The sequence below is a fragment of the Stomoxys calcitrans genome, chromosome 2 (assembly GCF_963082655.1).
Source record: "Stomoxys calcitrans chromosome 2, idStoCalc2.1, whole genome shotgun sequence".
Classification (NCBI taxonomy): Eukaryota; Metazoa; Arthropoda; class Insecta; order Diptera; family Muscidae; genus Stomoxys; species Stomoxys calcitrans.
The window spans coordinates 2,738,491-2,749,720 of NC_081553.1; the positions used below are offsets into that span (position 1 = coordinate 2,738,491).

Genomic DNA, 11,230 nt, shown 5'->3' on the forward strand with positions numbered 1-11,230 from the left:
TCGGCTAAGTCATGCAGGGTGTCATAAATTGTACGAAGTTTTGCTGCCGTTGTAGTTGTTGGAAGAGTTGTATGGAAACGGGAGTGAACAAGGCCGGTTACTTGAATTTTTACCATCGGATCATGGTAAGATTCTAAATTTAGGGTACAGTAAGTCTTACTGTCCCTTTTTATCGTTTGAAGATTCAATCTGTCTACCAGGGCCTGGAGTATCACCGTCTGAACTTCGCCTGAACTCAGTAGTAATCTGGCCTTTGCCGGGCCTTCAGAGGTTCGAACACGAGCTAGAGCCGTAGGCAAAAACACATGAACTCTAGAACGTCGGCTCAACCGTTCTTTAAAGTGCGGCTTATGGTTGCTGGTTCTCTTGTTTTGTGGTGAACTTCGTTGCCTATTGTTCGATTGTTTTTTGGTCCGTGATGATGATGGTTTATGGGAGCTAGTTCGGCTTCGGTGGTACTCGTGAGTGTTGGATGATTCCCTGGGTTGACTTGCCGCCTTAGGGTTGGGTGATTTAGCCACGTGAACCATGGTATGGTGGTTAAGCTGGCACACCATGCATTTGCTTCTGGATGGGCACCAGTTCCGGGTGTGAGCTGTGCCAAGGCAGTTGTAACAGAAGCCCTTTTCTCTTATTACGTCTCGTCTTTTGGCCACGAACATGCGCTGGAACTCTGGGCAATTTTTAAGGTAATGTCGATTTTTACAAATGCGACATTTTGGTGCGCTAGATGATGTGCTAGAATGTAAGTTTTATTGAGTGTGTGAACGTGTTTTACTAAGGCTAACGACTAGGCTTTGGGTAGAATGCATAGTTTAACTAAAGGACGAATAAGTGTTCCATTCTGTGTGCGTATTTCCGCAACACGAACCTTGGAGTCTTTTCCAGTGAAAACTTTTAATACTCTTCCCAGACACCACTCCGTGGGGGGAAGATTGTCATCTTTGACGACAACAAAATCGTCTTTTTCCAAATTAAGCTGAGTAGTCTTCCATTTGTATCTTCTTTGTAATTCTGATACATATTCATTTTTCCACCTCTTAGCAAACAGTATTTGCAAAGTTTTCAGTCTTTGCCAACGATTCATCAACGATAAATTATCTGAGTATTCCTCAGGTATGGCCATCAAAGCGGCCCCTCTAATTAAGTGGCCAGGAGTCAGTGGAATAAGATCAGTGGGGTCTTCGCTGATAGGAGACAGTGGTCGCGAGTTCAGTACACTCTCAATTCGCACTAAAAGGGTGGAAAACTCCTCAAATGTGAACTTCATGTTCGAGGCAACCTTTCGAAAATGTGTTTTCATACTCTTCACAGCCGCCTCCCACAAGCCTCCCATATGTGGAGCGTGGGGCGGTATGAAGTGCCAAGAAAACCCGTGCATACCATATTTCTCAATAACAGATTTTTCAGAAGCTTTCAGAAATTCCTTGAACTCCCTCACAAGGGTTCTATTTGCACCTATGAAGTTAGTTCCGTTGTCGGAAAAAACCTTTTTAGGAAAACCCCTTCTTCCTACAAAGCGATTAAAAGTGGAGAGGAAAGCTTCAGTCGATAAATCCGAACAGGCCTCTAAGTGAACAGCACGCGTCGATAAGCAAACAAAAATTGCAGCATAACCCTTTTGTAGTTTGGCGTTTCGAATTTTGGACGTCTTTAATTCGAATGGTCCAGCAAAATCGATTCCCGTGTGAGTAAAAGGTAAAGAGAAAGTACACCTTTCAGCGGGTAGGGCAGACATTATTTGGTTTCTAACCTTGTGCTTGTACACAGTGCATATCTTACAGTTTCGAACGCAGTGTCGTATTGCACTTTTCAAGCGAATAACATAAAACTCTTGCCGAATGTTACGCAGCATGGTTTGGTGTTCAGCATGTAATAGGATTTTGTGCGTAAAATCGATAAATAGTTTACAAAATTTCGAATTTTCAGGCAGTATTATGGGAAAGCGCTCATTGTAACTCAGGTCCGAATTCGCTAGGCGGCCGTTGACACGCAACAGTCCACCTTCATCTAAAAACGGGTTCAGTGTCAAAAGCCTGCTTTTAGAATTTATGGCTTGGCGAGATTCTACGGCCTGATATTCTGCAGGAAAGTGTGACATCTGGGCGAGTTGGATCAGTCTGTATTTCGCAAAATGAATTTCCTGAGATGTAATAAAATTAGCTTGGATATGGCCATCATATCGTTTCTGACATTTTCGAATAAATCGAAACATAAAACAAATGACTCGTAGTGCTCGATCCAAAGATGAAAACCGTTCTAGTACCTCTTGTGCATGAACTTGTGTTTGACACACCACAATTTTCCTTTCCAGTGTTGGTTCTTTGTACGTGGTTTGTTTTGGCCAATATTCCGTCGATTTTACTAGCCAAGGTGGGCCATGCCACCACAAAGGATTTTCATTAAGTTTGGTTGCGGTACATCCACGAGTGCCTATGTCGGCCGGATTTTCATTAGTTGGAACATGTCTCCAACTGACGTTACCAACGTTGTCCAAGATTTCAGAAACCTTGTTGGCTACAAATGTTTTCCAATGAAACGGAGGCTTTTGTAACCAAGCCAAGGTAATTGTGGAATCAGACCACAGATATATTTCAGATACAGTTGAGCTTAAATTTTGACAAACAGATTTTGTCAATTTGGATAATAATCTTGCCCCGCAAAGCTCTAACTTTGGCAAACTGATTGTCTTCAATGGGGCTACCTTGCTTTTAGACGCTAATAAGAATGAAGTTGTAACATTAGTAGCAGACGTTGTTATAACGTAAATGCAGGCACAGTACGCCTTTTCTGAGGCATCACAAAATCCGTGCATTTGAATCTTGCCCTCAGGAGAGTAACGTATCCAACGAGGGATTTTCAAGTTTTCTATCTCGGGGAGATTAGATATGAATATATCCCATTTTTCTAAAGAATGCGGTTTGACCTCCTCATCCCATTCGGTCCCATCTATCCAAAGTTGCTGCATTAGAATTTTAGCCAATACAATGATTGGAGACAGCCAGCCTGCTGGATCGAAAAGCTTTGCAACAATTGACAAGATTTTCCTCTTGGTTATTGGGGACGAAGGAACAGATATATTCGTTATCTTATAGAAAAATTGATCAGTCATGGCATTCCATCGTATGCCTAACGTTTTTGTTTCGCTGGTCTCCTCAAATTTTAAAAAGTCTTCGGTTAGAAGATCCTCGGGGGGTAAATGTTGGAGTATCGAAGGGTGATTTGCAGTCATTTTCTTTAATGGGAATCCAGCAGAACTTAACAAATCTATCAGCTCCAAAATGTAGGTTCGCGCTTCTGTTACTGTGTGCCCGCCAGACAATATATCGTCTACATAAATTTGATGCTGAAGAATGTCTGCAGCTTTTGGATGCGTAGCCTTCCCCTCTTCACTCAGTTGCAATAACGTTCGTATTGCTAAATAAGGTGCGCAGTTTACACCAAATGTAACAGTTTTCAGATAAAAGTCCTGAATTTCCTCAGAGGACGATTTTCGAAACAGTATTTTTTGGAATGGCCTGTCATCTTCATGAATGTAAATTTGGCGATACATCTTTTCGATGTCGCCATTGAAAACATATTTGTAGAATCGCCAGCGTAGTATTACATTCATTAAGTCATTTTGAAGAGTCGGGCCGGTACACAAAATGTCATTTAGAGAAACGCCGGTGGAAGATTTTTTGGAAGCGTTAAAAACCACCCTTACTTTGGTGGATGCGCTCTCAGGTCTTATTACAGCATGATGTGGTAAGTAAAAGGAGGAATATCGAGAATTCTCATGTATTTCAACTGGTGGGGCCAGCTCCATATGTTCTAGAGTCAAATATTCGAATAGAACCTTAGAATATTCGGATGATAGCGCATGAGAATTTGCTAAAGTTTTCTCCATTCTAAGGAATTGTCCCATTGCGGCGCGTCTCGAAGACCCGAGAATCATTTCAGAGGGGAGGTCTTGTTGAAATGGCAGTCTGACCATGTATTTTCCGTCTGGCAGGCGAGTTGTGGTTCTCCGGTAAAACTCCTCACACCAGGCATCAATTTCGGACACAGGTTTTGAAACAGGAACCTCCTCTATCTCCCAAAATTTCCGAATGTCCTCATTCAGCGTGTCAGGAGACGTTATCCAGGAAGCGAAAACTGAAACCGCACGAGTCTTCAGCGGACCACTAACCAACCAACCAAATTCAGTATTTTGTGCCAATAGGTTGCCTGAGATGTTCTTTTGGACACCAGATTTGATAATCGACGGCAAAACGTCGCTACCTAATAGCATATCTATGGACCCAGGTTTAAAGAAGGTTGGATCAGCTAGTTCCAGGCGGTTCAATCTCGACCAGTCTAAAACCGGTGTTGGAACCCCTGGCATAAGGTGATTTAAGCCCGAAACCACTATGGCCGATGTGCGCAGTCTAAAATCAGATGTTCGTGCCTTCAATGTTATATGACACAGTTTGGAGGAGTTCTCAAGAACAATTCCTCCTAGTCCTGATATTCTTGTCAAGGATTTCTTGGTAGGAATCGATAGTCTATTAATTATCCTATTTGAAATGAATGATTCCTGAGAACCCTGATCGATGAATGCTCTAACAGTAAAAAGTGTATTTAAATGGTCTATTTCTACCAAGGCAGTAGGCAAGACAGTTCCTTCTCCGGAGTCATGGAAATGCGATTGGACATTGAATGGCGCTGGGTATGCGGCCTCCGACGTTGATGGATGTTCATCATAATATGTATCTATATGGAAGGATGCTGACTGATTTTGAGGTACCCGTTGGTTGGAGCCAGCCTCTACGTTCATTGGCCTCGTATTCTCATTACGATTCTGCGCTTCATTTGTTTCTGGATGTAGCATGGTATGATGTTTTCTATGACATTTTTGACAAACATTTTCGCTTTGACAGTTCTGTTCGCTATGACCGTAAGAGAGACAGTTCTCACAGACCTTATTAGAAGTTACAAATCTTTGCTTCTCGCTAAGCGACCACGATTTGAACTTGGGACAGGCTCTTAAAGCATGGTTTTGGCGACATACTTTGCACGGACGGTAGGTCGCGTCAGTTTTAGTGTGGAAACTCTGTGACCTATTGGCAGTCGATGAAGTACTGGAAGGTTTCCTCATGTCGGAAATCGATTCCAACATGTTCCACCGTTTCGATATAAAATCGTCTAACTGGCACCAGGTTGGCATCCTCTTGTGGTCATGAATCGAATTTTCCCATGCTGTTAAAGTTTCTTCCGGCAGTTTCGAAGAAACCCAATACACTAGGAAGGGATCCCATGACATTACCGAAATATTATAAGTTTTTAAGACCGCAAGGCAGTTATTTACAGTGTATTGTAGATTCCTGAGAGCTTTTCCCCTTTCCGAAGTCACATTATCGATTTCGAAAATTTTCCTCAGTTGATGATTGACAAGAATACGATGGTTTTCATACCGTTGCCGTAAGGACTCCCATGCTAAGTCGAAATTGTTATCGGTGAGCGCAAATTGTTTTACAATTTGATTGGCCTCACCGCGAGTCTTGGCCCTGAGATGGAACAGTTTCTGTGCTGCCGATAGCTTGGGATGTTTAGTATAAATGGCCGTAAACATATCCCTAAAACTAGGCCATTTGTCATAGCCACCGCTAAAGCACTCCGTATCACAAGGAGGAACTTTTAAGGCGTAACCACTTTCATCTACGACTTTTGCTTCAGGTCTTTTCTGCTGTGTGGCACTTTCCAGCTTCTGTCTTTCAATCTGAACTAGGTCCAATATTGACGCCTTGCAGCTTTTGTAAACCTTGCAAGACTCTGAAAACTTCGAATGTACGGACGTGCGTATAGATTCAGTGTAAGCCGGGTCCTGAGATGTCATCTCAGCCTCATATATGCCAACAAGCTGACGCCAACGGCGTTCCAAATCGTCCAATTCCACTTGTAGACCGGAGGCCGTATGATCCTCAAGTGGTATGTCAGAAAAATTCGCGCAGAAAGTGACCACTTGGTCAGAAAAGAAAATAAACTTTTGCGAAGCCATTTTATTAAAAAAATCTCAAAACAATAGAAATCAGGTAGGAAACAGTCAAATCAGTTTATAAGGTGAAATCTTCAAATTCCAAATCAAAAAATTCCAAAAATCACAAAGTGAAATCCTAATTATCTTCAAATCCTTGGAAATAATCTGGCAGTTTGCATGTGAAAGTAATTCAGACAAAATAGATATCAGAATGGTAACCAAGTTAGTGGCGAAACTTGGCCAAAATACGCTGACCATAAAGCAGAAAAAATTAAACTGAAAATAATTTTGTATCACGATTGTAGGGACACTTTGCTGAATATATATATCGTGAAAATAAAACGTGATAAATAAAGGTGATAAACCAAACGAACCAAGTTCTTGGAATCAATCCTTATTCCAGCGCAGCTTTTAGTATGTAAAACGTCGTAAAATTGTTTCCTTAGGGTTCACAAACCTATGAAATCTGATAGGATATACTCGGTTTCTCGCTAAGTCCTTAATCCACCAAAAAACAAGTTAAACTTCAGACAATGCAAATGATAAATTATATAATTTCTTTCCTGTGAAGGTTTTATATGTCAACCAATAAGAATTTTCATAAGCAATTTTCGTAAGATGGCCAATTAAATACTAAGCTTTTATTGTTGTTTTTTTTTTTTTTTTTTTGCATTATGGCGACTTTCAAATAAATGTATTAAGAAAGCGTTTTCAAATCCCAGCGATCATATATGTTTCAAAATAAGGGAATATTTAAAATATTCGACTTTTGCGTTCTGGGTATTATCAGTGGTTTTCCTTTTGGTAACAAAGGCATCAATTAAATCCCCAAATAATATCTTGAAATCCCTTTCTATTGCATGCTCTATGATCCATTCAATCTTTGACCAGTTGTAATAGCCTCAACTAGACACTGTCGGCAACTTTCCCTCTCTCTTCTTCTGTGGGTCAATGAACTCAGCTTTCCTTGGCAAATTTTGTGTTCTTGGCTGCTATTGGTTGTTCGCACCCACACGTACCATGCAATTTAAAGTCACTGTAGCGGTTTTTGATTTGGCTGTTGGACTTTCGCGTTTTTTGCTTTTTAATATGACTTTAAAATAATTTTATTTTTTTTGGGTATGCCGAAAGAAATTATCAAAATTTAGATGCATATAGTAAGAATGAGAAAGAAAATAGTAGGAAGAGAAAAAAAAAAATTCTTTTTTTGCTTTTTTTCAATTTTCAAAATTCTGACTTTTTTTTTTTTTTTTTTTAACAAATATAAGCTTGAATCAATAAATTGTGAGCAAATTTGAACCAGTTTTTGGTAGGTTTTGCAACAACTTCAAAATTTTATGTATTTTGTTTTACAGATGGGATGGAAATATTCAATAAGACCAAAGTTTAACACAGTGCCATAACCCAGTGGTATGCGTAGACCGATTAGTCAATTTCCTTTCCAATATGCATAGTATATGACAGAATATATACAGGTTTGTTCACTTCTCCCACGAAGGCAGTATTAGTAAATGATTTTGCTCCTAGCAACTTTAATGGGGTTAACTTTCTAAACGACCCTCATATATGTCATATGTAGAAATACACTCACCATATTTTTCCCCTCGGTAACCGGTCGAATCTTCCTCACTCTTCTCGTCTAGTCATAAACCATGTGCCGTGATCCGTTATGGAAAAAAGACTCTGCAGCCAGCTTGACTATTATAATCCACATGGAGACAATTTCAATTGTAAATTTTCTTTAATTCTTCCAAATTAGTGCACTAATTTTTTTACTCTGTGCTCTTTCGTTATTTTCCTCAATTCAAATTGTGAAAAATATTCCTTTTCCTTCAAACTTTCATAAAATTCTCTAAAAAACTTTTTTTTTTTTTTTTTTTTTTTTTTTTTTTTTTTTTCACTCTGCACAATAACTATTTATTTCTTTTAAATTCTTCTATTTTATACAACAACTCGAGGTTTCTTAATAAACGCACTTAAAATAAATTTGCCTTCTTTTTTTCTTCAACTATCACTATGCATGCATTCTTTAAAAAATCATTCGTACAGTTTTTGACAAATTTTTTCAAGTCACACATCGATAAGAATGACAGGCAAGCAGTCAACCGGCGTTTAACTAACCTCTCAGTAGAAGAGCTCATATATATAAAAAAATAAAATCAATGCAGAGAGATGGAGATGGGATGTCTGCAACGATGGCCGCGCCTAATACTTGAAAAAAGAGAGTCAAGTTGTGATGCACTGCTGGTTGTGGTATTGTAATGCGCTGCTGGCTGTTGCAGTAATTATCACGTTTACGTCGGCGTGATCACGGCAGCAGAGACTGAGAAGTATAGTGCTTTTTTTTTTTTTGCAATGTTGAAAAAAGAGAACCCAAGCCAGAGAAATATATTTCTAAGAGAGTCTTGAATAAAGACTATGTAATTGGATTTCTAACTGGGGAAAATAAGTATGGGAGTTCGAGTTGTACTTTTTCTTTTTTTTTTTTTTTTTGTAGCCGTAGAAAAAATAATTAAGCAATAAGAGAGTAGTAAAGTTTTCAAGGTTTCTTCCTCTTGTAAAAAGTCTCTTTTGCCAAACTGATTCTATAAGAGTTTCTTTTCGATTCTGATGTTTTATCAACATCCATACAGAAAAGCAAACAGCAGAATAAGAGGAACGTGTTAAATGGTAAAACAGAAAATAGTGCAATGAGGCGATGAAAGTATGACTTTACTTTACTCTTGCCTCTTCTTCGTAGTGTTGATTGAGGTTAATTCGGTAACCATAAAATGCGATTGTCATGCTCGTGAAGCCATGACCGATATGTTAGATATATTACTTCAATGTAACAGAAAAAGGCGCTTTCGTAAAAAGCACTTTTAATAAAAGCGGGGTTATAATAGTAATTATGCGGACTATGTGCAAACCTCAACACAGAATTGAAATCTTTAATGCAATTTTTTTTCGATACGAGAATTTAACGAATATGTACAATATATTCGGTCCTCAGATAATTTAGATTTCTTAGCAGTTCGTTTCTTTTTTATCAAAAGCCTAACCGTTCACACACCAATAAACTTACATACCTTTTCTCCATAGTGTTTGATCGGATTTGGGGGAATATACAAGTTGAGCGGTGGACGTGATCCAATAAATTAGTATCCTTCGGCTAATTCCTTAACGGTTCGATAGGACCATGTACAACTCCGGTAGACCCTTCTAGTGGACTGTAGTTGGATGGAATTAAATCTCCCGGAAGTGTAAGGAACCCAAATAAAAATGAAGAAAATAGGCACAGTTTCAGTTTCCAAGTGATGAACAGTTTTATTAGCCTGATGACCCTTACCGCTTTCTATCGTTGCTGCTGCACAAGTAAAAGATGGCAGTGGCAAAGGTAACCAAGGCATCATATAAAATGTATCGGTTAACATTAAAAAATGTATTTCAGCAATATAATTTAAAGTTAGAAGAAGACAGCTATGTGTTTTTAAATTTAGTACAATAGTTAACATGGCTAGGGTTGCCATATTGCAAATATTAATTCATATATTGGTATTTATGTTAAGGGTCATGAAAAAGTTCATATTTTAATAATTTCATTTAATTCATGTTCTTATGACTAAAATGGGGCAGATTTTGGAGAACGGCAAAGATTGTTGTTGAACTGGGTTCAACACAGATAGACAGATATGGTAAAAAAAATTGAAATGCTTTTAACAAAAATCTATCAATAGAGGCAGGATAGATATCCTGATACTCATGCACACATTTTTGTATGTGTTTTTACATCTAAATATGTCTGTGTTCATGTGTGTGATAAAGGTTTGCAAGTACGTTACGGCAGACAGCATCGCTTTTTTTCCAAAGCCCCCGTTCATAGCATCCCCTACCACCACCCATGGGCAAGAAAAAGGAGGAGGAGGACACACCCCGGCAACGACAAAAGCGATATTAGCCTTTTCATGGCATTTGTGTGGTGTAGTCCCATTAAATTGTTTGAGTGTTGCTATATATCTGTGCGTTTATTGGTGTGTGTGTGTGTGTGTGTGTGTGTGTGTATGTGTGTGTGTGTGCGTGCGCCCCAAGTGTATAAAGGATGTCGGGCATGAAAAGCACCCAAGCAAATCAAACCGTACCAACCCTCTTTTAGGGCTGAAATATGGGATGCGAAACGACAATGCAGAGAAGGAGAGCTATGGCGGCGAATAGCCCTCAAAACAATTTTTAGGGCTTTGATTTTGTTGCTGTGACTGTGTGATTATAAATAAAGTATCCAAACTTACAGCAGACACAGGAACAGACGACTCAGATACGCAACGATATGAACGTACTTTTGTATGCCTACGTAAATACACACATACATACATATGTATATAAATGGAAAAATACGTTGAATCTGTGTCTGTATCTGTATCTCGCGATGTTGTGGCAGCGGCATTCTTCTTGTCGTAATTGTGAATTTTACGCTTACCTACTAACAAACCCCCAAAAATGGTCGAAAGCATTTTTGCCAACACCCCAAATACCCATCGAGAAGGAGAAAAATGAAAAATAGAAAAAAGTTGTTTTGGAGAAGGCATGCAGGGAGGCTTTTCAATTCGCACAAACGCTCATACGCACCCAAAAAAGCCAGCGGCAGTTATTGTTGAATCTGTTTCCTTGGATATGAGTTCGGTATGGAAGGAGGAATGGAATGTTGGGATAAGTAAATGGATGGATGCTTTTGGAAGGTACCCTACACTGAAGACAACAAGCAATTCACATTCCGAAGCTATTCCAAATATGACCCAATGTGTTGAATTTTTAAAGTCAGTTCAGACATCACTAATTGTTTATGTAAATAGGTTAGGTTAGGTTTGGTTTTAGTTTAGAGATTTTATAAGGGACACGATGTGTGAGACTTCTGTTGAAACTAACAACAGCAAAATTGTAGACCTTTTCAAGTTGAAACTTGGACGATGATAGCCCCCAATTCGTGACCATCTGTAATACATTGCTCTTTGGCCATTATCTCTAAATTGGATGGAAATGCGTTTTTTAAAAGGCATCTATTGCCCAAAAAAGTTCGATGTGGCACGTATTCGACACAGATGGCGAGAAGATTTGTACAAATTATTGTTCCAAATCGCGTCTTTAACGGCATAAAAACCTAAAAATGGAAACATCGGACTATATGATAGCTATATTGAAATATGATCCAATCTAGACTATTTTCGACAGAAATATATAGGAATTTACCAGAACTCACTG

At 39.0% G+C, this 11,230-nt stretch overlaps 1 protein-coding gene across 1 annotated transcript; it reads right to left on the reverse strand.

Annotated features, from left to right (window-relative positions):
* On the reverse strand, window positions 1-5,417 carry LOC131995264 (uncharacterized). Its single transcript, XM_059363685.1, has 2 exons — window positions 1,793-5,417; window positions 1-1,753 (listed from the first exon to the last, which is right to left on the reverse strand). The coding sequence occupies exons 1-2, from the start codon at window positions 5,282-5,284 to the stop codon at window positions 791-793; spliced, it is 4,455 nt and encodes a 1,484-aa protein (XP_059219668.1). The 5' UTR covers window positions 5,285-5,417; the 3' UTR covers window positions 1-790.
* Window positions 5,418-11,230: the final 5,813 nt, after the last annotated feature.

Coding starts and splice junctions, on each gene's coding strand:
- LOC131995264 (XM_059363685.1), bottom strand. CDS start 5,284: ATGTCATGGGATCCCTTCCTAGTGTATTGGGTTTCTTCGAAACTGCCG. Junction 1,754..1,792: donor AAAGTGCAATACGACACTGC/GTTCGAAACTGT, acceptor TACAAGCACAAG/GTTAGAAACCAAATAATGTC.